Genomic DNA, 26,690 nt, shown 5'->3' with positions numbered 1-26,690 from the left:
CCTCCCAGGCTGTGCCCGGGGGCGGTGACGCCTCGGTGCTGGCGGTGGCCGCGTTCCCTGAGCAGGTGCTGGCACGGAGGGCGTCTGTTTTGGGAGTGGAGGGGGAAGCATCTCCCGGTATCTGGGGCAGGCGCAGGCTCCAGCCTCGCTGTCTCTCCCAGGGAGAGAAGGACGAGAGCTTCACCGGGAGATTTGTCCTGTGTGGCTGCAGAGTCACTGGAGAGGGGGCTGAGAGGCACGTGGGGTCCGTGTTTTGGGATGGACATCCCAGGGATGCTGGAAGGTGCTGGGCAGTGGGAGGAAGCCTCGTCCCAGGCTGGAGATGCCCCTGGCTGACCAGAGGAAAAATCATGTCCCACAGTGGCTGGGCAGGGACCTCAGGTCTGCTGCTCTTGTGACCATAACCTGATTTCATCCCGGCTGCCCCGAGGTGGAAGGGCTGTGCTGTGAACTGGGCACAGCCAGTAATGGGAAGCAGGGAATCATTTCCCACTGCATCCCCCGTTTCCTTATCAGCTCCCACAGCAGATGGGGCAGCAAACCCACAGGGACAATCCCTGCCCAGCTGAGCGTGCCCTGGGCACCCAACCAAGCTGGTGAGGAACTGAACCATCAATATTTCCACTGCGGAGGAGAAGACTGAAGTCCAAAGATTAATTTGGTGCCGATCACCTTGGGAGGTCAGGAGCTGCTGGTTGATCTTTAATTTTTCCCTTTCTTTCTTGTACCACCTCCCCGGTTTTGTGCCTTTCCCACAAAACCCTCCTTCCTATTTATCCCAGCCTTTGATGAATCACCTCAGGAACATAAACATTGCCAGCAGGAATTGCCCACCGCTGCCTGGCTGGCTGACCCCTCCCTGCCCTCGCAGCATTTAATGTTCTAATTAAAAACCAGGAGGGAAAGCTGGGCTTTGGGAAGGGGCTGTGGAGGGGCTTGTCCGGGCGGTGTGGGCAGCTTTGGAGCAGCAATTCCCGTGGCACGGAGCTGCTCGTACCCTGCCAGCCCTGGCTGCTGCTGGTGGAGCAGGGACTGGAGCCGGGAGAGGCCGAGCCGGGAGAGGCCGGGGAGGGCACGGGAAGGTGCCGACAGTGTGAGCAACCTCCTCGTGACTTGCCCCAGAGCCAGGAGTGGCCGTGGGGAGGGCGGCGGGGGGTTGCCACCCACCCCAGGCTGCGTGGGCGATGGCATGTGGGTGCTCGCCCTAAGTTTGGGCAGCGGCCGGACCCAGCCCGTGGCCTCGGGCGCTTTGCTCCAGCCTTAGCAGTCCTGTCCTAACCTTGGCGGGGCTCGGTGGGGTGTCCCTCTCCCCAAAACCCACGAAGGGGGTTGTAGGAGCTGGGGACAGCCAGAAGTGGTGGCGGCTCGGTGGAGCGTGGCAAACTCCGGGGAGGTGCGAGCACGGCTGGAGGCGACATCCCTGCCCTGCTATCCCGGTGCTCAGCGATGTTTGGCCACCGGGGCGTCTCCCTTTAGCCCGCTCAGCCTCTCTGTATCACCCAGGCATCCCCGCCGGAGGGATGGGGCTGGGAGGGTGCTGTGGGATCCGCCGGGTGATCCCTGCAGGCCCCTCCTCTCTGCCCGTACCATTGGCTCCGGCACGGCCGCCTGCGAGCGCTGAGCTCCGCCGGGGCCGGAGCGATGGGAGCCGGCGGCTGAGAGCCGTCGTCTGCCGGGGCCGCCCGGGCCACGCCGGAGCCCGCTCGGCTCGGCCATGTAGCACCGCGGTGCCCTCCACCCGGCCGCGGTGGAGGCGAGAGCGGCCTCATGGGCAACGCGCACCGCAAGAAGAGCCCGGCGGGCGCCAAGCCCGGCTCCTCCTGGCCCTTCGGCCGCGCCGGGAAGCCCAGGGCAGGTAGGAGCCATGGGGCTGCTTGGGGATGGGGCGCGGGGGGTCCCCGCTTGGGGAGTTTTGAGGGGTCGCGCTGGGAAAGTTCGCCACTTGTGTTCTCCCGGGCTGGGCAGGAGCGGGGGGCTGCGGGGGGGAGGTTCCGCTGTGCTCTCTCCCTGTGCTGGGGGGGAAGGATGAGCCCCCCGGCCCCAGTGTGGGAGCTGGGGAGCCCCTCTGGCTGCAGGCAGGGCTGTGCCGACGCGCCGGGGAGCAGCCGTGGGCTCGCCGCGCTATCAGGACGGGATCAGCTGAATTAGTTACTGATTTGTTTTCCAAGTGGGATCCCAGCGCTGCCAGCGTCGCCTTCCTCCCCCGGCCCCCCGCTCCCACCCCGTGCCTCGGTTTCCCTCGCTGTGCCGCGGGGAGCGGCGGATCTGGGAGTGTTTGCAGGGGCTGCTCCCCCCCCCTCCCCGTCCCCGTCCCCGTTCCCTCGCTCTGCGCCTGTCTGTCCGTCTGTCCACACACCGACTGCTCCGCTGCTTTATGCTCCATCTCCAGGGATGCCACTGGAAAACCGAGGAGGGAAGCAGGGACCGAGACCTTTCCCGCAGGGACGAGGAGCAGGGACAGGGTCCCACACCAGCCTGGACCCACCCGCGGAACAATAAGCCCCGTGGGGTGCCTGCTGAGCTCCCACCGCGGTTCCCCCATCGGAGCAGGGTGATGCCAGCAGGGAAGGTCTCTCGCAGTAACATCGTCCCCATCCCGGGGTTGCTGACTCCCCCGCTGGTGTCATTAAACTGTCCCCGTGTCCCCAGCCCGGCCTGAGCCAAGGAGGAGACTTGGCAAGAGCGTGGGCAGCATCGTAGGACCAGGGTTAGCAGGACCAAGGGGTGGTAACTGGGTGGTTTTCCTCCAGCAGCCCTGTGGCATCCTCGGCCCTGCTGTCCCTCCTGTCCCCTTGGCTGCCCTGTTTCCCTCGATCTTCAGGGTCAGCAGCCACCCAGGTGTGTGAGCCCAGCTCTCCGCGGGGTGAGCAGGGGCTGGAGTCAGCTCTGCACAGGCTCGGGGAGCACCACCCTGAGCAAAGCTGTCCCAGAGGTGGGGCCCGGGATGGGGAGACCCCACAGGTGCTGAAACGTCCTGGCTGAGAGCATCCGCTCAGTGCCTGGGGAAACTGAGGCAGGAGGGTCCCGCATCGCCCACGGCCGTGCAGGGACAGCATCTCCTTCACTGCAGGCCCTTCACCATTCGATTCTCCTCGCCGGTGGCTGCAGGCTCCTCTCCGCCACACTTGTCCTCTTGTCGTGGTCTCCACGCGGGAAGGGCTCGGTGCCATTGGGCAGGCTGGGCTGTGGCTGCATCCCTGGCGCATCCTCCCCCTTTTCCACGTGGCGTTCCTGTCAGACCTCCATCTCCCCTCCATCCCTGCCAGCCTTCGGTGTCCCTTGTCAATCCTTGAACCAGGACCGCGCCACCCTTCCCCAGGGCTGGCTGGGAGAAGCCCTGCTCCATCTCGGATGCCCTGGAATGGGCGGGATGTGGGACTGGTACAGCCGGGGCAGATCCCGGGAGGCGAGGGCTGGCGCTGGGGCCGAAGGCCGTGGGGTGGAAGGTGCTGAGGAAACATGGGGCGAGTTGTGTTTGTTCTCTGCGACGGCTCCATGGCAACGGCGCGGCGGCCACAAAGCCAAAGAATTTGCATTGTGTCGCTTCAGCATTTCGGAGGGCGCAGCCGGGATCACCGGCTGGGGGCAGGGTGTGCCGGCACCCTCCGGACGCGCCCCCGCCGGCGCTCCCGTCTCCCCCTGGAAGACCCTGGGTGCCTCTGGATTACGGGCTGGAGAATAATTGCATATGGCGGGCGACTGGACCAGTGTCCCCAGTTCCTGTTTGTGGTGACTGGAAGATTAAGTTTGGCCCTGCCGTGCCCGTTGTTGGTGCATCAGGCCCGGGCAGGCACTGGCAGATGCTTTTGTGGTTGTGCCAGGTGTGCAGTGGTGTGGGCAGCCAGCACCTCTGGATGCTGAGGGGACAGAGCAGGGGTCCCCAAGGACAGGATGGGGGGCAGGAGCACGGCTGAGGGCTCCGGGGTGGCTCTGAGCCTGCCCACTCTGCCCCACCAGTGCCGAACCCACGCACCCCGTTCTCATTTCCCCGTGCCAGAGCGGGGCCTGGCTTGCTCCGGGGGCATCCCCAGCCTCTCGTCCCCGGGCTCGTTCATGCTGGGGAAGGTCCTTGAGCCCCAGGGAGACCGCAGCCTCTTATCGCTTCCTTATCGGGACTCCCCGCCGGGCCCTGCTGAGTCAGGGCGCAGGAACGTGGCTGCTGGCCAGGCTGCGCCCCGCGGAGTCAGCGGGGATGCGGCTGCGGCCGGCGTGGAGCTCTGGGTGCGAGGTCTGGGGAGGGTTGCAAGGAAAAAATCATGGAATGGTTTGATTTGGAAGGGACCTTGAAGCTCATCGCGTTCCAGTCCCCGCCATGGGCAGGGACACCTTCCACTATCCCCAGGTTGCTCCAACCTGGCCTGGAACACTTCCAGGGATGGGGTATCCAAATGCCACAGGCGTGACCTGTGGCTGGGAACGTCCCCAGCAGCAGCAGCAGCAGCAGCAGCAGCGTGGAGCCCTTCGGCAGCCCCGGCTCCTGCGGGGCAGCTCCGGGGTGGGCTGAGCAGCTCTGGGCTCTTTCTCCTTTGCAGCCTCTCTCCGTGCCAGACCCACGCTGGGCCGGCTCCGCAAACACCGGGAGAGGCGGATGAGGGCAGGGCTGATCCCGGCGGGGGACACGCCGAGATTTACACAGGCGCTTTCTCCAGGCACCGCCAGCCCGGCGCACCAGCCAGCATCCTGCTGCGTCCGGGACATCCGAGCCCTTCCCGGTGCCCCCTCCTGCTCCCGGAGCAGGGGAGGAGGCGATCCGCGGGTGTCCTGGGCAGGCAGCTGCCACAGCTTTCGGCTCTGACATGCCGTGCCGTGCCCGCTTGGCACGCTCCCGTCACCGAGAGGCAGGGATGGGACCTGCCCTGCTGGCTGTGGGTTATCCCCCACCCCATCTTGGTGGCAGCTCCTCTCCGCGATCCCACATCGCCGTGTCCATCTCGATGGGAGGATCGGCACCTCCGCAGCGTTTCCTTGGAAAAGCCCCGCGGGCGGGAGCGGGGTTTGGGTGCTGCTTGCAAGGACAGGGGATCCGTGCACGGAAAAAACCTGCAACGTCTTGTCCTTAATCCGTCTGCTGGGTTTGCTCCTGCGTGGAGCCAAGTGCCTGCTGTGACAGGCAACGCCTCTGCCGTGGCAAGAGCACCTGGGTGCCCTGCAAACACCGCCGGGCGTGACGGCACGAACCAGGGGACAGCCAGCCCGGAGCACCGCGGGAGCGGGAGGACACCGAGGGAAGGGGATCAGGGAGTGAAAAAGCTCTGGAGCATGGAAGGAGGAGGTGGTGGTGGCCCACCCCTGGTCATACGTGCCGCCGGTGTCACCCTCTGCGGCCCCGTGCCTCTATCCAGGCTCTGCCTGCGGCCCTCTCCCGCCCTGCACTCCCCATCTGGGATGTTCCCGCCCGGATCCGGCTCCTGGCTGGGGAAGGCTGTTATTTACCTTCAAACCTGTTTGGTGGCTTCTCCGGGGAGGGGACGAGCACGGGGTGGGGACGTGGTGGGATGGAGGCTCGCTGGGCTGTTGCAGGGGCCAGGAGCGAGGCACAGCCGGGCACTGGTCCCTGAGAGCCCCTCCGGACTGCTGCCAGCCCCTCGCCTGGACCTGGGATAACTCAGGGAGCAGGAGACACTCTGTGCCACCTCAGGGCTGGCTGTGGGGCAAGTGTGGGACAGCAGCGAGGTCACGGCCCGTTGCACAAGCCCGTGTGCTCCTGTCATGACAGCAGCTGTGGCTGGAGGCGATCGGCGCCAGGTCTCTGCTCCAAGCGGGATTTCACCCTGCACCAGCTCCTTCGCCAGGGCCTGTTGGCTCACCGAGGTGATACCAGGCAGCTTTCTCCGCTGCGATTTAGAGGAAGAAAAAAACCCGATCCAAGTTTGTTTTCCCAGTTGAAATTAATTTTAGTTCAGCCTCTGCGTGGGATCGCGCTCGAGAGCCGAGCCAACAGCGTGGATTGGGCGGTGTTTATTTGCTTGGTGGAGATGTTTTCCTGGCTGGAGGAGCAGCCCCCCAGGTGTGGCCGAGGGCAGGCTGGCAGCAGGAGCTGTGTGGCCAGAGCCACCGTAAATATTATTGTGCTCTTATCCTGCCTGGAGTGATCAGGATCCCGTGGTGTGTCCCAGGGCGTGGATCCTGTGCTGAGACAAGGATTTGGGGAACGGGTTGGTTGTCTTTAGGGGCTCCCAGACACCCTAAACAATTTAAGGTTGCAGAGGGACAGGATGCTGGAGCAGAGGGGCTGGATAAGATCTCTTCCAAACCAGGATATCCTGTGTTACTGGAGCAGAGTTTGGGGGCTCTCACAGCTCTATCAGGGTCCATCCATGTCTTGACAGCTCCACGGAGCTCTCAGGAATGGGTTTCATGGTGCACCCCATTGATGTTATCCATGCCCGTGGCATCTTGCAGGCAGCCGGGAAGCAGAGCAGGATGGTGCTGGGAGTGATGAGAGTGGTGAGAGGGTGGGAGAGCACCAACCCCGTGGGGCAGGGAGGGCTTCTCGCCGGCTGCCGGGAGGAGGGAGGCAAAGCCTCCATCCCACAGAGCAGCAGGACGCAAGCGGGCTCCCCCCGGGGATCTCGCAGCCCCTTCCCGTCCCCCTGGCAGCTCCCCCTCCTCCCCATTTTTCTGCGGTGAGTCAGTGGCGGTGGAGGGGCGGGCAGGGAGCTGCTGCCTGCTCGCTGCTCCCCTGCTGCCGCCGCAGGACCCGCGCCGTGCGGGGAGCAGGCAAGTCGGGGCAGTGCCGAGCAGGCAGAGATGGATGTTTGTAGCCGAGCCCGGCCAAACCTGCTGCTCGCAGGAGGCACAGGCCTGGCGAGGAGGGGGACAGGAGCTGGGATTTTCTCCTCCGGCTCTCTCCACGTGAAAAGTAGCATCGTAGGAGCTGGGCCCTGGCCGAGTTCTGTTTGCAGCATCGGGCTGGGCGGCCCTGGCCGTGTTCCTGAGGGGTTTCGGCTCTGGTCTCTCCCTTGTGCAGCCCTTCCCGTTCCCACTCTGATACCTCCAGATCCTCTCTGCCAGCACCGAGGCAGAGCTGAAGGCAAAGTACCTGGGGTTCCCTGTCCCTTCCTGTCATCCTGCCTTGCTCCAGGGATGCTCTGCTCCCTCCGGACCATCGCCGGCATTGGCAGCAGCAGATACCAGCTCTGAGCCGGGGAGACCATCCTTGAGAGGGTGCCCGTCACTGAGAACCCTCGGGCTCCTTGGCTCCTTATCTGGGAGAATCCCGCTGCCACGTGTGGCCGAGGCACGTGTGTCAGCTGAGCCCGGAGGCGTCGGGGCGATCCGGGATGCACCGCAAGGAATGCACAGGGCCCGGGACACCGGCTCCAAGCGGGCGTGTTGCTACCGGCAGCGGCTGCAGCTGCAGCGGCTTCCCCAGCCCAGCGGGACCTGCAGCCTCTGTGGCAGGATCAGGGCTCTCTCCCTCCTGGATTCCCCCCCTTTTCCAGCAGGTTTCACCGTGTGTTGTTGACAGAGCCGAGGTGAGGCCGGCTGGATGAGGATGATGAGGTAGCGAAGGTCACAAGGAGTGGGAGAAGGGGAGGCTCCTGCCCTGGCTGAGCCCTGGGTTATCCTTCGGGAGATGGCAGCCACCCGTGCTGAGCTCCTCCTGCCCCACCCGCAGCGGTGTCACACTCGGGAGAGGGACACGTCCTGTCCCTGCCTGTGAGGGATGTTTTCCAGGCCCTCTGTGTGGGCAGTGGGCCACAGCAGGAAGGTGAAGCAGGGCCAGGCTGTGTGCCAGCACCTGGGAATGTCCTCACAGCCCTGGAAGCAGCTTCCATGTGCGCTGCCATCAGCAGACCTGCGGGGCCGAAGCTCAGCTGTGCCTGGGCCGTGCACCAGCAGCACAGGAGGGGCTCTCCCTTTACTGTGGGAGCTCCTGGTGCCATGAAGGGGGGTCCTGGTTCAGCCCCATCTCTGTGGGCAGAGCTGGAGGGCTGGATCCTTCCCTGTGGAGCCAGGAGCAGTGTCCCTCTGAGCTACCACTGGCCGTGGCCTTTTCTGGGCTCATGACAGGCTGCCCAGAGCGGAGGGCAGTGCTCAGTGCAGCACGTGGCCGCCTGCTTTGTGCATCCTCAGCCCTTTAATTATGTCCCTTTTCCACTTGTGCTGTGGAAAGGGCTGGGGAACGTCTGCCCGTGGCCACCGGCACCTTCTGGGGGGGTGTGTGGGCAGCAGGGCCCATCCTGCCCACGCTGGAGCAGGTGCTGGGTCAGGCACAGCCAGGGAGCTGCTGGTGTTTGGGGCTATGGCCATGTCGGAATTCCAGGGAAGAAATCCTCGCTGAGCCCGGAGCTGCCTGGCTGGGCACACAGAGATGCCCTTCACAAGGTCAAACTGTCCCTCGGGCTGCGCAGTCACTGCCTGGGGCCCGCGGGGACCCTGCTGGGTGACGGCTGCTCTGTCTGCAGCCCAAGCTGTGTCCTGCTGGAATAAACCCTGGGCACAGCCCGGGGGGAGCTGCAGGGCAGGGGGCAGAGGGTTTGGCACGAGGACACGGGTACCTGCTGGGTAAACACTGGGTGCTGTTCACCTTTTGGGCTAAAACACCTGTAAGTGGGGGGGATGGAGCTCCTGGAGGTGCTGGGTACCCACTGCCCTGGGAGACCCTCTGTGGTGGGGACAGTGACCGGCAGTGCCAGGGCAGTGCCACTGTGTGACCGCCCGGCATTTCTGCCCCTGATTTCACCTGCCCCCACGCCAGCAGCTGGAGCTACTGGTTAGACTGGTCCCAGACCTGGTTTTCCCCCAGTGCTGCCAGCCCTTGTGACCATGACGTAGCCCCGTCCCTAAGGACAAACACCTTTTGCCCCGTCCTGCCTCCTGTTCCCTGCCCGAAATGGGGCTCTCCTGGCAGGGTCCTGGGGGGAACTGGGGACAGTCTAGGATGGAGAATGTGACACTGCTGCCTCTGCTGTGTCATAGCCCAAGGTGGAAAAACCTCCCAGTTCCTCCCAGTTGGTCGCACTGTTGTGGAAGCGAGCAACTGGTTTGCAGCGCTGCTGTGCCCAGCAGGGTCCTGGGGGTGTCCCAGGGGTCCAAAAGGGAGGAGTTGGGGAAACGCTGAAAGAACAGATCCCTGTGGTCTGTGTCGTGCGTGGGAGGAGGCGGGAGGGCCGGGGGGAGCGAGCCGGAGGCCAGAGGAGGGGCCCCTTCTTTCCTTCTGCCGCGGCCGAGGAGCGCGGTGGGCGCAGCTGGGACTGTCCCCTCCTGCCACCGCGCAGCCGTCCCCGGCTCAGGCTGCTCCCTGCTCTCCCTGCTCACAAGCAGCTGCGCCGGAGCGTCTTCGCCTGGCCGAGCATCCTCCCGCCCGTGCGGATGAGGACGGAGGGAGGGAGGGAGCTGGGGGCCGCCGGAATCCGCCCCGCCGGCACACGCCGGGTGAGAGTCGCCTCGGCACAATAGGCTGAGCCTCCTCGGGGGGCGGCGGAGCCCCCCTTCCCTGGGGAGCAGACCCTCTCCCCGGCCACCATGGTGGTTTTCATGGGCAGGAACCTCTCGTCGCTTCTGGCTTTCTTCAAGAAGAAGGGTGAGTGAGCAGAGGGGAGGGAGGGAGGAAGGGAAGGAGCAGAGCCTTGTCCTTACACAACCCCTGCCCGCCGGGACACCCCCCCACCCCGGACCGGCACGGGGTGCTCGCCCACCCGCAGCGGGCAGGGGGGCTTCCATCCCCGGGGGAGGGCAGGGAAGGTCACCCCAGCCCTGGCCTCGCCCGCCGCGAAGTTACGGGAATAAATCACTGCGCTCCTCTCCCCGCAAGGCAGCTCCGAGCGTGTTTGGGGGGTGTCAGGCGAGGGGCTGCCCGAAATCGGGCGAGAAAAGAGGATTAGGAACATGACGGTGGCGGGGGCTGTGGGTGTCTTGTGTCCCCTGCAGAGATTTTACACCAGCACAGGGCACCCCTGTGGCAGCAGCCGCTGTGCCGGGCTGGCTGTGCCCCGGTGCCCGCTCGCACCGCGGGTGCTGGCGGAGGCAGAGGCCGGCATGGCGGCAGGGCGGGAGGCTCCATTGTTCCAGGCCTGCTCCTTTGTGTGCTGGAGTCGGAGCACGGCCGCCTCGCTGCCTGGGGACCGGGCACACGGGGAGCACAGGGGACAGGGGATGATGGCGTGTGGTGCTGCCGGTGCCGAGCAGCAGGTGCCCGTGGTCCCGGGGTGCCGCCGCCGGCCCCGACGGTTTCCTGCGCTCGCCCTTCCCTTCCTCAAAATTGGTTTTTTTTTTTTTTCTGGGTAGGAAGAGTTTGAGGGTTCGCTCAGGCGTGCGGGAAGGGCTGTGCCACGGTGCTGCAGTGGCCGGGCTGGGTGATGGCAGGGCTGAGTGATGCCAGGGCAGCTCCTGACCGTGGGCACCGCAGGGTGCTGGTGGCGGCTGTGGGGAGGGTGCTGCAAGGCAGGGAGTGAGGGCTCCGTGCTGCCCCAGGCGTGGCAGAAGGGGTGTTCAGCATCCAGCGGGGCTCGGAGAAGGGATTTGGGTCCTGTGGGATCTCTGCAGCTGGATGTGCCTCAGTTTCCCTCCTCTGTGCAGTTCCCAGCCTGCCTGGGCATGGGGGGGGAGTCCCTGCTCTTGGGGTGATGAGCAAGGCCTGGGAATGACGCAATGCTCCAAAGGGAAAGTCATCGTGGTTTCATCCACATTTAATCCCCCCCTGTGCTGCTCCTTCTCCCTCAGTCCTGCACAATTCACCGCCTCGTTAGCTCCTAACGAAGGCGCTGGGGAAGGAGGGTGGTCCCACATCCCAGCACTGGAGAAAACCAGTGGAGACATCCCGACTCCGGAATATCGACTGGCCGGGCAGAGCCGCGGGATGGGATTTCTCTCGGTGTTTCCAGTGCCCGCTTTGGAGCTGAGCGGGATAACGTCATCCTGGGGTGGCTGTCACCGCCCGGCGCTTGTCCCCCGTGGGTTGGGATGCACTGGTGGCAGCGTGGCCGTGTCCCCCCAGCCCAGCTGACCCCGCTGTCCCCGCAGGCGCTGCCAAGGGCGAGGGCGAGAAGCGGCTGAGCGTGCAGTACACGGCGGGCGAGGAATGTCCCGACAACGTCTTCTTCCCCAGCACGCGGCCCCCGCACCTGGAGGAGCTGCACAACCAGGCCCAGCAGGGGCTGAAGTCCTTGCAGCACCAGGGTAGGTGTCCCCAGCCCCAGGGTGGCCTTGGGGACACGGCGGAAGGGCTGTCCCCAGCTCCTGGCTGGCCGGGCGGTGTGGGCGGCGCGATGGGGCTGACCAGAGTCCAGCGCTGGTGGCTGGGCTGTGCGGGGGGCACTGCCAGCTCGGCAGCTGCTTCCTTGTGTGGGGGCTGCCCCGGCTCCCCTGGAGGGATTTACCTTCTGTCTTCCCTCCACAGAGAAGCAGAAACAGACCAAAAGTGCCTGGGACCACGGGGACACCAGCAGCCTCCAGGTGAGCCCTGCCCAGGCTCTGCCTCCTGTGCTCTTGGGGTGCCCTGGGGGTGAGGGGACACAGGGTGGCTCTTTTGTCCTCCCTGGGTGGAGTTTAGGGGCAGACAGGCAACCAGCCAAGGTTGTAGGACCATGTCCAGGGGGGTTGTGGGGCTGGAACTGGCCGTGTGTCCCTCGGTGGTGTCCCAGGACGAGCCGCTCTCCCCATCCTCAGCCTTGGCACGTCCTGCTGTGTCCTGTGGGGCTCTGCCAGGGCCTGCCCACTGCCTGCACCCCTCTGTCCCCCTGTTCCTGCCCCACTGGTGTCCCTTGGGAGCCCTGGCTGAGGAGGGGTGACGTGGTGGCGTGATGGGGACAGGTGGCCATATCCAGCCTGGTGCCTGTGCCCCCTCCCGGCTGTTGACGAGCAGAAACTCCCCCTGTTTTGGCCGAGCTGAGCTTTGGCACAGCCCCGGGCTCTGACCCCGCTGCCAGTGCCTCACCCGCCTGTGTTTGCTCAAGCTGTTGCCTCTCGTTGGCTCTCAGCCCTTTTAACCCCTTGGAAGTGGGGGACTGGAAACCCCAGGATGGGCAGAGCCACGGGGGGAGCGAGGTGCAGGGGTCAGGTTAACTCTGAAGTGTCTCATCCCAACCTCTGCTGTGCCAGGGATGGTTTGGAGGAATGGGGACACTGGAGGTTGTGACACTGGCTGTGTCCAGGGAGTGCCGGGGGTCCTGCCCGCCCGCCTGTCCCTGTCCCACGCCCCTCTCCCAGCCATGGCAGCCCTCCAGCCCTGGGCTCTGGGGCACAGCAGGGCTGGGAACACCCATGGGGTCATTTTGGGCTTGGCACCGTGGCGAGCCTGGCAGTTCCTTCAGCTGCTCCTTGCATGGACCAGACCCTGTTTCTCCTGCTCTCCGGGGGGCTGCAGAGCTGTGCAGGGTCCCAGGGGCTGCTCCCAGCCCTGCTCCTGGTGGGAGGACTCTGGATGCCGGCGTGGCTGACTCAGCCTTTGGCCCTCGGAAGAGCTTTTGTCTCGGCTGCCGAGTCAGTTCGCGGCGGGGAAGGGGCCTGGCCGGGGCCGGGGCAGCTCTGTCCCCGCAGAGTGGGGTCCGCTGAGCCCACCCTGTCCCCACAGTCCTGCGTATCCTCGGAGGATGACAGCCTGTCCTTCCGGAGCCGGGCAGCCTCCTGTGCCACGGACAGCACCTCTGAGGATGCCCTCTCCATCCGCTCCGAGATGATCCAGAGGAAAGGTACCCGGCTGGGAGCTGTGGGATGGGGGGGACGTGAGCTGAGGGGGTGCCAGGGGGGTCAGGGAGTGTGGCAGGGGAGCTGGGCTCTGTCTTGGTGTGGCCACAAGCCAGCTCAGGGATTTGGGGGCCCTTGGGAGAGATGAGAGCGGCTCTGGCTGAGTCAGAGCGTTGGGGCTGGGCGAGGGGGATGGACAGACAGACAGACAGCGTCTCCTCCCTGCTCAGACTGTTCGGCTGGTGCCTCTCTGGGTTATTTCAGTGTCTGAGCCCGGCTTATCCCAGAGCATCTCTGGCAGTGGGAAGTGCTGGGGATGCTGGGGACACTGGGCCCCCCTCACACTGGCTGGACCCTCTCGTAGGTTCCACATTCCGACCACACGACTCCTTTCCCAAATCCTCGGAGAGGGCTGGCAAGAAGAGGAAGGAGAGGAGGACAACAGTGCTGGGCATCCCCCAGCATGTCCATAAGGAGCTGGGTAAGCACCAGGGGCAAGGAGGGAGTCTTAGGATCTGTTTGCCTTGCCTTGGGATCACGCTGAGGGCATCTCTCCCTGCTCCCAGGTCTCAGGAACAGCCATGGAGCCAAGGGACATCCCGAGGCGGACGGGCGAGGGCCGGCGGGTCGCGGGCTGGGCCAGGCAGTGCAGCCCCTGCTGAACGGTGGGCAGGTGTCCGGCGATGCCGTCCGCATCCCCACCATCGACGGGAAGCTGCAGCCTCTGCCCGTGTCCAGCGGCGCCCGCGTCTGCCTGGGAGTGCTGGAGGAGGCGGACGCAGCCCTGCAGAAGCACATCAACAGGGTTTACTACGACGACAGCTTGCTGGGGAGGAAGACAGCGGCCAAGCTGTCACCCATGGTGAGGCCGAAGTCGCTGGCCGTGCCGGGCATGACCACCTACGCCAACCCCCCAGAGATGCTGGTGGGTCCTGTCATGTCCATCTCGCCCCAGGGTACGTACATGTCCAAGATCATCCCCAACGCCATCCTGCCGCCCATGGTGGACGTGGTGGCCCTGACGAGGAGCAGCGTGCGGACGCTGAGCCGCTGCAGCCTCGTGTCGTCCAGCCCGGCCTCGGTGCGCTCCCTGTCCCGCTTCTCGGAGCGCAGCGCCCGCAGCCGCGAGCCCTCCTCCTCCAGCGACAACTGGAGCCACTCGCAGTCCACGGAGACCATCGTCTCCAACAGCTCCACCATCTCCTCCCAGGGCGGCTGCGACCACCGGCAGCCCGAGGCGGGGCCGCACGGCGAGGTGGACGCGGCAGCTCGCTCCGACACCGACCAAATCAGCATCTACAGCTCCGCCAGCTTCGCCAGCTCCTGCTCCAAGCCCGCTGCCGGCCTCGCTCCTGCGGCCCCCGGGCTCCTGGCCGTGGGCAGCGGCAGTGGCCGCGTGTCCCCCGCCTACAGCATGAGCAGCCAGGCGGAGGGCTCGGACACGGCCAGCCTGGCCAGCGAGCGCTCCTCTGCCCGCAGCGTCTCCCTCAGGAAGATGAAGAAGCCCCCGGCCCCTCCCCGCAGGACCTACTCGCTGCACCAGAAGGCCGATGGGGAGCCCAAGGTGCTGGGGCTGCCCCCCAGGCCCGACCACCGGCCCCAGCGGGACAGCGGCGCACCCTGGTCCCCGCGCCCCGAGCCTTTCAGCCCCACGGGCGAGGACGAGGTGTTCTCCCCATCACTGAGCGAGACCAGCAGCCTCCGCTCCGAGAGCCTGGCCGGCACCAGCTCCCCTGAGGCCTCGCGGGGCCGCCCCGGGGTGACGGTGGTGCTCAGGGAGCCCCAAGCTCAGCCCAAGTGGAGCTGCCCCGATGGGTCTGACCGCACCATGTCCCCCTCCAGCGGCTACTCCAGCCAGAGTGGGACACCCACACTGCCCACCAAGGGGTTGGGACACCCAGCTGCATCCCCGGGCAAGTCTCAATCCCAGAAGCCGGACCGGGTCTGCTCCCTGCAGTCGCCTGCGCTCTCTGTGTCCTCCTCCCTCACCTCCATCTCCTCCTCGGCCTCGGACCCGACCCCCCCCGAGGCGCTGACCAGTCGCTCAGACCGGTTCATCATCCCGCCGCACCCCAAGGTTCCTGCTCCCTTCTCCCCGCCACCCACCAAGCTCCAGCAGCCCCCGGCCCCCGCCGGCCCCCTCCAGCCCTCACAAACCCCCCCGGTGCCCAGCACTGCCAGCCAGGAGCCCTCGGCCAAGCCCAGCGGCAAATCCCCACCGCCGTCACCGCCGCCTGCCTACCAGCCGCCTCCCCCGCCGGCCAAGAAGGCGGAGGGGAGCCCCCAGACCAGCGGTGAACCCCCCGCCGACACCGCCTGGCCCCCGCCGCCGCCGCCGGCTCCCGAGGAGCACGACCTGTCCATGGCAGACTTCCCACCTCCGGATGAATCCTATCTCTCCAGCCTGCCCGATGCCACCTCAGCCCCGGCGGACGGGCAGACAGCAACACCGAGCCCGGGGGCTGCATCTTCATCATCCTCAGCTGCCGTCTCTCAGCAGCCAGACCCACCCACCGGGGCTCCGCAGCCTCCGCGCCCCGCCGAGCCCCTTCCCGCGGCCTTCGTGCCCCCGCCGGCGCCGCCTCTCCCGCCGCCCTCGGCTCTGGCCCTGCCGCCCCAAATCAGCCTTAAGAAGGCGGCCAACGGCCCTCGGGCAGAGGCCAAGAAGGAGCCGGTGTCGCGGAGCAAGAGTGGCCCCGCGGCCAAGGAGGACGCCAGCCTGCCCATCGTCACACCCTCGCTGCTGCAGATGGTGCGGCTGCGCTCCGTCAGCGTGGAGCCCGCGGCCGGAGCCGCGGCCGGAGCCGGGGCCGAGGAGCGTCCGGCCCCGCAGAAGCCCGTCCGCCGGTCCCTGTCCACTCGGCAGCCGCCTCCTGCCAAAGACGCGGTGCCTTCCAACCAGCTCCACCACGCCGTGCACCTCAAGGCCGCCGCCTTGGCCGGCGGAGAGTCCGCGGAGAAGCTGCCCGGTGGCCGAGCGGCCCAGGCCGGCCCCGAGGGGCCCCCTGGGGATGGGCAGCTGTCCCCCAGGAACAACTCCCCGGCCTCCACCGCCAGCTTCATCTTCGCCAAGAGCTCCAGGAAGCTGGTGATCGAGACGGCCTCGTCCCCTGAGGTGCAGGCCGACCTGAAGAGGAACTTGGTGGCCGAGCTGATGAATTTCTCGGGGCAGCGCTCGGCAGCCCCGGCCGCTACCGCCCCGCAGGGCCCCGGAAAGGCACAAGCCCAGCGAAAACCCGGCAAGATCCCCCCTCCGGTAGCCAAGAAGCCTTCGCTTGGCTCGGGGCCGGCTCCTTCCCCAAAGGCAGCGGGGGCAGAGGCGCTGGGCTCGCCGGTGCCGGACGGGAATGCCAAGGTGGAAGAGAGCAGGACTAAGAGCGAGCTGGCAGGGACGGAGGGCAGGAACGCCACGGAGCTGCCAGCTCAGAGCCTCCCTGCACAAGGTACGTGGGGTGGGAGGCATGGGATGGATGCTGCTGGAGGTTCAGCCTTGCCTTGGGATGCTGCTGCTCAGGATCCTGAGCTATTCCCAAGTTACAGACACCCAGCACAGCTCCTGGGCTGTGTTGCAGCTGGGGTGGCACTGGGACAGCAGGGAGAGAGCCTGGTAGGGCTGTGGGAAGCTGGGATGTGGGGTGGCTGACGGGCTCTTCCCTCCTGCCTTGCAGACGGACGGGGAGAGACGGCCTGAAGGACGATGCTGCAGGACTGGAACCCCCACGGACAGGAATCCAAATCTCTCAGGGACCTGGGCAGGTCAACGGACGAGTGTGGAACTGGCAACTAACTTAATACAGGAAGCAAACAGCCTTAGCCTCCACGGCCTTGATGATATTTATGCAAAAATGGTGTTGGTTTCACTTTCCTAAGTACTACAGCTTTATTTTGCTTTTTTTTACTGGACTCGAGGCCCGTGCTTGGAGCCAGCACCTCCTCCCTGCCGAGCTGATGCTTGGTCTGGGCGTGTGGAGCCGAGCAGCCACGCCCAGAGGAGTTTGGGGGCCGAAGACACCGGAGCTGGGACCAAAGGCACCGGAGCTGGGGCCAAAGGCACCGGAGCTGGGGCCACCGCTCCTGGCCAGACAGGCCCGTGAGGACTGGAAGCACTTTGGACAAGGGAATGGGAAGGCTTTGGCCACAACAGCGCCGGGGAGGATGCGAACAGGAGCAGGAGGGGATGGAGGTGCTGGTTGGGAGGGACCAGGGTTTGGCTCTTGATGGAAAGGCAGAAGGAGCTCGTGGCCAGCACCGGCTCCGGCCACTCGCCACTGCCCGGCCATCCCGCAGGAGGAAGGGCCTGGCTGCCCCTCGAGCTGGCCCTGGGCTCTGGGGTAGAGCCTCCATTCTGTTTCTGTAAACTCGGGTCACATTTTGATTTGATTGTAAAAAAAAAAAAAACAAACGAAAGAAAACTAAAACCAAACGAAACAAACCCAACCAAACCAAACCAAACCAAACCAAATGCAACCGACCCTCTGCTGCCGAGTAGCTGCTCAGAGCTCTGTACCTGGCTGGTTAAAATGATGACCGAAGCTTGCTGCCTCCTGTTCTTCCTGGTTTATGGTTGCAGGTTCCTTCTGGGTGGTGCTGAGCTCCAGGGACCCCCCCAGGCTGGCTCCCAGCACCACTGCCCAGTAAAACTCTGGAGCAGGGCTGGCTGCCAGCTACCCTGGACAGATGGGCACAGCCACGTGCAGTCAGCTTGACACTTTATTGGGTTGATGACAGACAGATGGTTCCCGAGTCAGTGTTTAAGGCCCACACCCCCCACAGGCTCGGGACAGACTCACGGGTGCTGCCTGGGCTCCTGGCCAAAGAGCAGCACCAGTGGCCACAGCCCCAGGTGGGCTGGGGGGAGGAGCAGGGGCCGGGGCCGGCCGGGCTGTCCCCAGCTCTGGTAGCAGCAACACAAGGTTGGAGAAGCAGCTTTTCCCCTCTGCCCTCACCACAGCACCCACACGTGCCATCCCAGCGGGCAGGGAGTCCAGTCCATGGCACAACTGGGAGCGAGCTGTGGCTCCAAGGCCATGGGGGATGAGTCACACGGGTCCCTTGGGTGTGGTGGCACCTCTGGTCCCCAGAGGCCCAGGGGGATGCTGGAGGCAGCTCCCCGGGGTGAGAGGCTGCAAGTTCAGTCCCAGAGCCCCCAGGGCCGAGCCCCCGACTCGGGGCACTGGGGGGAGATGACCGGGAGGGGCCTGGCTAAGGTGCAGGAGTCAGGCAGGAGGCACCAGAGCAGCCCTGGCACTTGTTAGCTGATGCTGCCACCCTTCAGGCTTTTACAGGAGACCGTCCCCAGCTTGGTCAGGAAGTTTCTCTGCTTCCACTGTGCCACACAATCCTCGGAGATGTGGAAATCAGCCTGGGGAGCAGAGCAGGGAGGCAGGGTCAGCTGCTGGGGGGGTTCATCTCCTCCACAGCTTTGCTGCCAGCAACACCGAGGGGGCAAACACCCCATTTGGGGTCACCCAGAGGTGGGGACAGTGGCTCTGCTCAATGCCTGGAGCTCCAGCTACTCAGCTGTTCCCAGTCCTCACCTGCAGCTTCTCAAAGACCTTTTTCTTGGGTTTGAGCTCCTCGTCGGGCTCCCCGCCCTCGTAGCCCTCCACGTAGACGCGCTCCCCGGCACAGCACCCGGCTGGGGGGTCCAGGGGCTCCACCTGACGGGGCTCCCCCACACTAAGGAGGGGTGTGGAGACACCAGAGTCACCCCAAAGTGCTGCCCAGCTGCCCCTCAGCACCCTGGGGCAGCAGAGGGGGAGGCCAGCCCTGGTGTCCCTTCTGTCCCTCACCTGGAGGCACACAGCACCATGCCCTGCGACTCCACCCCCCTCATCTTCTGGGGTTTGAGGTTGCAGAGCAGCACCACGAGCCTGTCCTGCAGCTGCTCCTTGGGGACAAAGTGCACCAGGCCGCTGACCACGGTGCGGGGCTCGGCCTCACCCACGTCGATCTTCTCCACGTACAGGCTGTCGGCATCCGGGTGCTGCCAGGGGGAGCAGGGATGGGAACGGGGTGGCACAGAAGGTGGCAGTGCCCTCAGGCACACCCCAAGTCACCACATGGGCAGGTTACTCCCTGCTGTCCACTGTGCCCATACCTTTTCCACGCTGATCACTTTGCCAACACGGATGTCCAGCCGGGATGGGACCACGTCCTCCGGCTCCGAGTTCTTGGTGCCCTTCTCTCCAGGCTCTGCAGGGTGAAGGGAATGGTCACAACGCTCAGCACAAACCCAGGGAGGTGGCCAGCCCCAAATGTAGGCCCTGGGGGCAATTCCCTGCAGGGAATTCCATGCTTGTCCCTATACCAGAGAGCACAGTCCTTCCTGTGCTGGCTTTCCTCACCTTTCCCAGTGTTCTCCAGAGCTGTTTTTGAGTCTGGAGCTTCAGAACTTTTCTCTGACCTCAGCTCCTGGAGGGACTCTGTCCCACCCAGCCCTGCATGGCGAGGGCCCCACTTCCCTGAGCTCCCAAGGCCTCCCTTTCCCACGCTCCCAGCTTCTCCTTACTGGCTTTGGCTGGGGTGGGATACGCGGCACTGCTCAGCTTCTTCAGCTCTGGGCAGTTGAACTTCTCTCTGATGGGGTCCAGGAGTTTGTTCAGGGCCACTTCCACTGAGTTCTTCAGGTCTCCAGGGTGCACAACCTGTATCAGGACAAAGAGGTTCCTGTCTGAGGCCAAGGGTGGGAACTGGAGACCAAAGAGGGTGGGAAGATGAATCCCAAACCCTTGACCCGATTCTCCTTGGACATCAAGAGGCTTCTGGACATTTCTGCTTCCAGCCTGGGAACAGCTGGGAATGGTTCAAGTGCTGCTCTGCTCCAGGGTGTGGCTGACGTGGTGCTGTCTTCACCCCACACCCTTCACTCACCCTCCCTCCCCCAGGTTCTCCTGGCTGGGCGCATCCCACACCACCAGGCCACCCTCCACAGTGCACATTTCCATCTCCCAGTGCTCCCTGACTGCTCCCAGGAAGCTCAGGCAGAAGGTTCAGCCTCTCCCTGCACTCACCTGCTCAGCAAAGTCCTTCTCCAGGGCCTCATAGGCCGTGTAGGTTTTGTTTCCTCCCCACTTTTCCTCTCGCAGTACCACAAACTCTGGGACACACAGGTTTGAAGGCTCAGATTAACTCAAGGCTCAGGTAAAGCACCCACCCCACTCTGCCCAGGAGCAGGGGCTGGGGAGGTGGCACTCAGGGACAGCCAGTTTCAGGGGACACACTCCTGTCCCCTCCTCTTATCCACACCCAAGCGTGGCAAGCCCCTCACCTGACTTGAGGGGGAAGAGGACGTGCTTGATGAAGGAGAGGACACCGTTGTTCTCCACGTTCCCTGGCTCACAGAAAGCCTTCTTCAGCTTCTTCTTCACATCCTCCTTGCGGTCCAGAAGATCAATCTTGGAGTCCTGCAGCAAGAGATTTCCTCAGCCCTTCACCCAAGCTTTTGCCCAGAAAACTCATGCTGGAGTTGCTGCACCTTCTTAAAACACCATGTGAGTGGGGAGGGAGAGTTCACCTTCCCTGGGAACCTCCCCAGAGCCCCCTGAGCCCAGCCAGATCCAGGACCAACCTCTTCTGACGAGCTCATTTTGCTGCCTGTCAGCCCAGGAACCATCGGGTTCATCAAATGGACACGCTTGGCGTAGCCCAGGGAAGGGAGGTACTGGGAAAACACAAGGAGGCAAGTCAGGCACGACCCTCACTCAGCTCTAACACACAATCCCCGTTTGCTCCTGGCTCCAGATAACTCTGGGATGTGGGATAACAGCTCCCAGGAAGCACAGAGTCACAGCCAGGGATGTGTGGCTACACAGAGCACAGGAGCAGCAGCAGCAGCAGCAGCATTGTGACACCAACCAGAATCCCACACACTTCTCCCCATGGATTTGGGAGTGTCCAAGCCCTTCCTCAGGCCCCAGCCTGGCAGAACCCCTCCCCCCCCCCCCCAATTCCTGACCTTCTCTGCAAAGGTGAATATCTTCCTCTGGTCCACCCCTCCGAACTGTGCGTCCACCTTGAGATATTCCTCATCCAGCGCCTGTGGAGAGACACAGAGCCTCGAGGCTGGGCCCAAAACAGTCCTGGCCTGTCCCTCAGCCCCTCCTGCGGCACTCCCACCCTGGGAAGGACGGGAACATTCCAGGCTGCTTGCTGGAACAGCGGCTCCGTGCTCAGGCCACGCTCTGTGCCACGGCCAGGTGTGACACTGGGGTGGGGAACAACGACCGTGACACTCAGCCCCAAACACCCCCGTGGCCCTGGCTCTGCCAGCACCTCCCTGCACCCCACCTGCCTCACCTGCAGGCCTGGGTAGAGCAAACCACTCAGCAAGGGATGCTCCACCTGCTTCACCACCTCTGCTCCTGCCTTCTTGGCGTCGTGCTGCGTCACCACAGAGGACAGGCGGTACACGTCCAGCGTGTACTCCCTGAGGGAAGGACAGCACCGTGACCACCTGGCACGCACTGAGCTGGCCACACCGAGAGGGGGACAAAGCCTGGAGGCACCTCCTGGAGTGCCAACACTCTGGAGGAGATCAGCAGAGCCCCAGGTCAGGCTCTCCCTGCACTCCCAGGACTCACTTGCTGAGCTGGTAATCGGTGCCCCGGACGAATTTCAGCTTCTCCAGGGGCACCCCGATGCTCTCCAGCATGGCTTTGATGACGTGCTCATAGTAACGGGTGCGCAGCTCCAGCAGCTCCCAGGGAGCCTTCATGTTGTCCAGGTAAGCGTGGAGGTCGGCAAAGAGTATTGTCACCTGGGGAGGGGGGGACAGGCGGTGCCAGCTGGGTCAGGGGAACCGCCCCTGCTCGTTGCAGCTGCCACCCAGCACGGTGACAAGGTCCCACCTCACATCCAGCCTTCAGGAAATCCGCAATCTTGGACATGGGCACGAAATAGGCCACGTGGGGCTTGCCCGTGGTGGCGGTCCCCCAGTAGATCTTCAGCTCTCGCTCCTTCAGGATGGCCAGGAGCTTGTCCTCGCCCAGCACCTCCTGTGAGGGGCCGAAACACACCGGTCTGGCAGGGCTGGGCGTCCCCGGGGTCACACCGGGAAGGAGGTGGGCAGAACAAATCCCGCTGGGTGCCCGGGCTTCATACACGGCGTGTCCCGGGGCTGATCCCGAGGGCTTGCCTTGGCTCAGATCCCCCCATCCCAGCCTCCCCATGCCCTGATCCTGCCCCGTTCCCCCCTCTCGGGCCCCAATCTTGCCGTATTTCCCTCGATCCAGCCCCGATCCTGCCCCCATCCCCCCGGTACCTGGACCCCATCCTACCCCAATCGCCTCCGATCCAGCCTCCGTCAACCCACCCGGCCCCAATTCCTTCGCCCGACCCCGATCCAGCCCCGCTCGTCCCTCAGATCCAGCCCAGATTCCCCCCTTCCCGGTCCCCGATCCCGATCCCCGGCCCGGCCGCCCCGGCCCCATCCGCCTCCCGGTACCTGCAGGTTCCGCGTTATGAGCTGATACTTCTCCTGCGGGCCGGGCGCGGGCTCCATAGCGGTGGCTGCAGGGCAGGACACAGCGTTACCGGAGCCTCCGCCCCCCGGGGCCCCTCGGGACCTCCCGGGACCCCCAAAACGCCCCCGGTTTCCCCCGCCCGCTCCCCCCGACCTGCCCCGGGTTGCATCAGCCCCGCTCGGCGCTCGACTGCCGCGCCTAGGCCTGCCGAGCGCCGAGCTGCCGATGGGATGAGCGGGCGGGGAGGAGTCGCGCTCCTCCAATCAGAGAGCGCCTCGCGCGGCGGGGGGGCCGCGCTCCGCCAATCAGAGGGCGCTCCGCGCGCGTGGGGGCGTGGCCTTGGCGCCGTTAAGATGGCGGAGGGTGAGCGCCCTTCCCGCCACACCCGGCCGGGCCGCGGCCGCGGCTTTGTCTCAGGGGAACTTCATTTTTCGCCTTTATTTGGGGGTTTTCACCCCTTTTTTTTCCGGGGCTCGAGGAGTTCCCCGTGTTCGGCCGGGCCGGGAGGAGAGGCTGGGGGTGGGGCGGGCTTGGCCCCGCCTTGGGGCGGTGCCGTTGAGGCGACGGTTGGGCGGTGCCCGCTGAGGGCCGGGCAGGTCCCTGAGGGAGAGAGGTGGGCGGTGTTCGCTTCTGTGCCCTCGGTGAGGCGAGAGCGGGGCCCTACCGCCTCCTGAGGTTTTCATCTGGAGAGGGAAAGGCTCCAGGGTGATTTTATTGCAGGTTTTTAATGCCGAAGGGGGCTTTGGAGATGGGCCTGGAGGGCAGGGTTAGATGGGATATTGGGGAAAAAATCCCTTCCTGTGAGGGTGGGGAGGCCCTGGCGCAGGTTGCCCAGAGCAGCTGTGGCTGCCCCTGGATCCCTGGCAGTGCCCAAGGCCAGGCTGGACGGGGCTTGGAGCAGCCTGGGACGGTGGAAGGTGTCCCTGCCCATGGCACTGGGTGAACTTTATGTCCCTTCCAACCCAAATCATTTGGGGGCTCCATGGTTAGGAGCTGAGTTATCAGGCTACCACCCTCCATAGGGCTGAATCCACACGTGTACACACACAGCAGATTCCTGAGGTATTTTTTTCCCTACAGCACGGTTCTGAAGGTCTCCCTTTTCATTGTTCTGGCAGAATGACAAGAGGAAGCAGCAGAATTGCCCGGGTTTCATTCCCGGAGTATGTGACCCTCCCTTTTTTTAAACAGTAGTCCAAGCAACAGGAAAGACAAAAGACATTCCTTTAAATCCTTGGTCAAAGAGGACAGGAAATACCTTTCCTTAGTCCAAATTCTCCTGCTGGGTGAGAGTCAAGTGCGGGGCTTTCAAGTCCAAAGATTCCTTTTGGGATGAGTCCTCACTCTGGGGAAAACAGGGTTTGTTTGTGAATGCTTTGAAACGATTGAATTTTACAGGAAGGTTCTTTATCTGGTGCTCTTGGATGATAATGAGTATTTTGTGTGAGTGTCTCAGCGACTAAATCCCTGCTCCGTGTGCCCTCTGCTCCCTCCAGGGTTCCTCTTCCTTTGCTCAGTTTTTCCCAACCCCCCAAAAAAAAAGGTTTTTAGTGTGTTTATTTATCTCTGAAGGGCGGAGGTGGGCGATGAGACACTTGGAGGTTTTATTTAATGCCTCAAGCGTGTTCTGCAATTTAAGGCTGTAATTTGGGACTCCCGGGGTCTGCTGTGAGTGATTGGCAGCAGTTTTGGAGGAGAGGGCACAGCCTGTGGGGGTTTCCAATCTTTGGGGTTTCCATTGGCGCTGCTTGAGGGAACACTCGGGGTTGGGAGCTAAAATAGTCGGGAACAGGCACCAAATTGTGGTGTCTCAGTTTTTTTTTACCTTCCCTGTTAAATTCCAGCATATTTGGGATACAGCTGAGTTCCTTTTACTGAGGATGTCGCTTTTGCTGGCAGGTTGGAGCTGACTCCTGCTGATTCCTCCTCTGGAAGGGCTGATCAAAGGCCACCAGCAGCAGATGAGCCTCAGCTCAGGCCTCTAGAGCTGGAAGCAGAGATCCAGGAAGCCCCAGCGACATGGGAGACACTTCCCCTCCTTCCCCCGGGCTCTGCCCGTGCCGGGAATTTAAACAGGACCCAGTTCCCAGGGCCAAGAGGTTGTCAGATTGTGCAGTGCAGGTTCAGGCCCTGCAGTCAGCTAAGAAAGCCTGTGTGCTGAGCCGTGGCTGCAGCACTCCAGATCCAGCAGGGAATCCTCCATTCCCTTCCCCAGGCTCTGGCTGCTCCCTTGGCCTGGATGAGAGTGGCCACGATGACCTTGCTGCCAGTTTTTCTGTGTCCAAGTACAACGACGTGGCCATTTCCCTGGACATCAGCAGGTGTTTTGACAACAGCGAGCTGGATGATTCCCTGCTGGAGCTGTCAGGCAGTGAGAAAGGGAATTCTCCCTTTGATTACACCGAGGAAGAGATCCAGGAAATCTTGGCAGATGATTCCGTGGATGCTGAGCAGCAGCACCTCGCTGGTGAAAGCCACCTGAGCCAAAATGCGAGCGGAGAGAGCGGCAAAGCTGAGAGCGGCAAAGCCGAGAGCAGCAGCTGCACTGCGGGGATGTCGGTCAGTGAGGCGGCCTCAGAGGTCACAGAGGAACCAAAGGAAGCCCAGGAGCATCCCTCAGGCAGTTCTGGGTGTGATCCTGGCTTTCTGAGTGGCAGTGCTGCTCTGGATGGGGCCCAGCTGCAGCAAGAGCTGGACCTTGACCTGCAGGAGCTCCTGAACCTGTTCGCTGCCACCTGCTCCGATGAGGCTCTGGAGGACAATTACCTGGGAGAGGTGGAAGCTTTGGAAGCAATGATAGATGATTGCTTGAGTTCTACAGCTGCTGGGAGCTGCATTCCCAAAGAATCCTCGGAAGGGGTGATGCCTAAAGGCCAGCAAAGCCTGGCTCAGGATTGTTCAGGACGATCCGTGCCCTCTTCCGACCTTCCCCGTGGCCAGAGCAAGGGGGATGAGAGTCCAGCATCTGTGCTGCCATCAAACAAAGAACTTGCCAAAGCAACAACGAGCTGTTCCTCAAGGAAATCAGGCTCTCCAGAGGGTGCTGAAGGGGAATCCACAGGAGCTGAGCAGCCATCAGGCAGCACTAAAGTAAACTCACGTCTTAATTCTTGTAACTTGAATGGTTTTAGTCCCATCCCTTTGGATTTGTGCTCGTGGCCGTGCCCATGTGCACACAAGTGTTGTGTTTATACAGGGGAGGTTTTGCCAAGTGGGTTTTTATGTAACTACATAAGCAAAACTTACATGGAAAAGTTTAATTACACCTTAATCCCTTTTCCCCTTCCCTTTCCAGTCAGCTGTAGGCCAGACTGGGCAGGAAGAGACAACCAGTGGGAAGAAAAGTGACCAAGTAATTCCTGTCCCACAGAAGGACGAAAAAAGGTAATTTGGGAAACCCACACTTTGAAAAACATCCCAGCTGTTTCCTCCACCACTTTGTTGATCGTGCGTTGCTGGGTTTATTTCTATTTTAAAATTAAGATGCGCTGAAAGGGAAACAATGAATATTTTACCCTGTAAGGTACTGGAAGAGGGGGGAAAGAATATCAGGGAGTGGGAAAGGAGGTGGATCAGGCGGTGGAGGGGGTGTTTGTGCCGCTCCTCCCGGAGCGGTTCCCTGCAGGTGGCAGCAGCAGAGCGGATCGGGATGTTGCTCCTGCTCTTCCCCGCTCCTGGAGGCGGCACATCGGGGCTTTTCTGGGCGTTGCTGTTCGCAGCGTGGCCTTGAGTGGTGTGAAAAAGCTGCTTTTGAGAGCTCCCTGCGGGTTCCCGGCGTGGTCAGCGGGGCAGTGACCGGCTGGGTGGCTCAGCTGCTTTGCTCTCGGTGTGTTTGATCTTCGCGGCTTTACTCAAATGAACACTTCTATTTTCTCAATCCCTGAACGGTGCTACGAGAATGTCGTGTCTGCCGTAGTTCTGCAGGGCTCTCTGCCCTCTCTGCCAACTGTAACCTAAATTGACAAATCATCTATAAAAAAAATGTTCACGCTCTTTGTTATTTTCAAGGCCAAAACCACGGACCTGCATTTCAGAAGTGCAACCTGAGCAAAAGAAACGTTTCTCTCCAGGCTGTGCCAATCCCAATGAGGAAAAGTGTGGCTATTACCTCAGGTAACCCCCAGGTGGGATGGGATGAGGCTGGTGGGCAGGGAAAAAATTGATATCCTGGCTGGCTGGATTTGTATTCTTTGTTTGGAGTGTGGTTGTTTTCAGAGGGGAATAAAAAGTGCCTGTGACACTTTTGTGCACTGCCATGCACAAAATTCCTGCACAGGAATCAGCCTGGCTGGGAAATATTGTAAAGGGTGTGGAAAATCAGGGATGCTCCCAAAGCAGGTTTGTACTCCCTGGGAAAAGCAGAGCTGAGCTCTGGCTTGTTCTGTTGGGGATTGACTTGGTTTTGGCAGTTCACAACTATCCCAGAATCATCAAAATTGGAAAAGACCTCAAAGATCATCAAGTTCCCACCTTGTCATCAACCCAGAGCACTGAGTGGACACCTCCAGGACTCCACCAACTCTCTGAAACCTCAGAACTCACACTGGGGGAATCTTGAGCTCAAGTGCTGAGATTTGGACTCAGACTGGGAGAATC

At 63.1% G+C, this 26,690-nt stretch overlaps 3 protein-coding genes across 4 annotated transcripts in view; 2 read left to right on the top strand and 1 right to left on the bottom strand.

Annotated features, from left to right (window-relative positions):
* The first annotated feature begins 1,590 nt into the window (after positions 1-1,590).
* KIAA1522 (KIAA1522 ortholog) lies at positions 1,591-17,162 on the top strand. Of its 2 annotated transcripts, none has more exons than XM_042015354.1 (7): positions 1,591-1,855; positions 10,969-11,124; positions 11,345-11,400; positions 12,518-12,635; positions 12,995-13,111; positions 13,197-16,073; positions 16,299-17,162. In XM_042015354.1, exons 1-7 carry the CDS (start codon positions 1,768-1,770, stop codon positions 16,319-16,321), a joined length of 3,435 nt encoding a protein of 1,144 aa, XP_041871288.1. In that variant the 5' UTR covers positions 1,591-1,767; the 3' UTR covers positions 16,322-17,162. The 2 variants fall into 2 exon arrangements, with proteins under 2 accessions (XP_041871288.1, XP_041871289.1); XM_042015355.1 differs by lacking the exon at positions 1,591-1,855 and adding an exon at positions 9,181-9,529.
* A 165-nt stretch (positions 17,163-17,327) lies between these two features.
* On the bottom strand, positions 17,328-22,340 carry YARS1 (tyrosyl-tRNA synthetase 1). Its single transcript, XM_042015356.1, has 14 exons — positions 22,248-22,340; positions 22,076-22,140; positions 21,480-21,626; positions 21,213-21,388; positions 20,929-21,058; positions 20,588-20,668; positions 20,201-20,293; positions 19,901-20,036; positions 19,644-19,729; positions 19,142-19,277; positions 18,731-18,825; positions 18,423-18,616; positions 18,168-18,309; positions 17,328-17,992 (listed from the first exon to the last, which is right to left on the bottom strand). Exons 1-14 carry the CDS (start codon positions 22,261-22,263, stop codon positions 17,882-17,884), a joined length of 1,608 nt encoding a protein of 535 aa, XP_041871290.1. The 5' UTR covers positions 22,264-22,340; the 3' UTR covers positions 17,328-17,881.
* A 69-nt stretch (positions 22,341-22,409) lies between these two features.
* Positions 22,410-26,690, top strand: part of LOC121658441 — a 14,045-nt gene continuing 9,764 nt past the window's right edge. Inside the window, exons 1-4 of the mRNA XM_042015357.1 lie at positions 22,410-22,457; positions 23,994-25,184; positions 25,390-25,478; positions 26,103-26,207. Coding sequence (XP_041871291.1) covers positions 24,114-25,184; positions 25,390-25,478; positions 26,103-26,207 — 1,265 coding nt within the window. The 5' untranslated portion in view covers positions 22,410-22,457; positions 23,994-24,113. The remainder of the gene's footprint in view (positions 22,458-23,993; positions 25,185-25,389; positions 25,479-26,102; positions 26,208-26,690) is intronic.

Source organism: Corvus kubaryi, unplaced genomic scaffold (assembly GCF_017639235.1).
Source record: "Corvus kubaryi isolate FWS band 111438036 unplaced genomic scaffold, C.kubaryi_AGA036_p1.0 split3-37304, whole genome shotgun sequence".
NCBI lineage: Eukaryota > Metazoa > Chordata > Aves > Passeriformes > Corvidae > Corvus > Corvus kubaryi.
Note: the sequence above shows the minus strand (reverse complement) of the source record. Positions and strands in the feature narration are given on the sequence as shown.

What these genes read in the sequence shown, in the direction of transcription:
- YARS1 (XM_042015356.1), bottom strand. An exon ending in TCCTGAAGGCTGGATGTGAG is followed by an intron (nt 21,389 to 21,479) that starts GTGGGACCTTGT and finishes CCCCCTCCCCAG; the next exon opens with GTGACAATACTCTTTGCCGA. An exon ending in TCCCACCCCAGCCAAAGCCA is followed by an intron (nt 18,826 to 19,141) that starts GTAAGGAGAAGC and finishes TTCACCCTGCAG; the next exon opens with AGCCTGGAGAGAAGGGCACC.
- KIAA1522 (XM_042015354.1), top strand. Translation starts at nt 1,768, where the DNA reads ATGGGCAACGCGCACCGCAAGAAGAGCCCGGCGGGCGCCAAGCCCGGC. An exon ending in GAAGTCCTTGCAGCACCAGG is followed by an intron (nt 11,125 to 11,344) that starts GTAGGTGTCCCC and finishes TTCCCTCCACAG; the next exon opens with AGAAGCAGAAACAGACCAAA. An exon ending in GCATGTCCATAAGGAGCTGG is followed by an intron (nt 13,112 to 13,196) that starts GTAAGCACCAGG and finishes CCCTGCTCCCAG; the next exon opens with GTCTCAGGAACAGCCATGGA.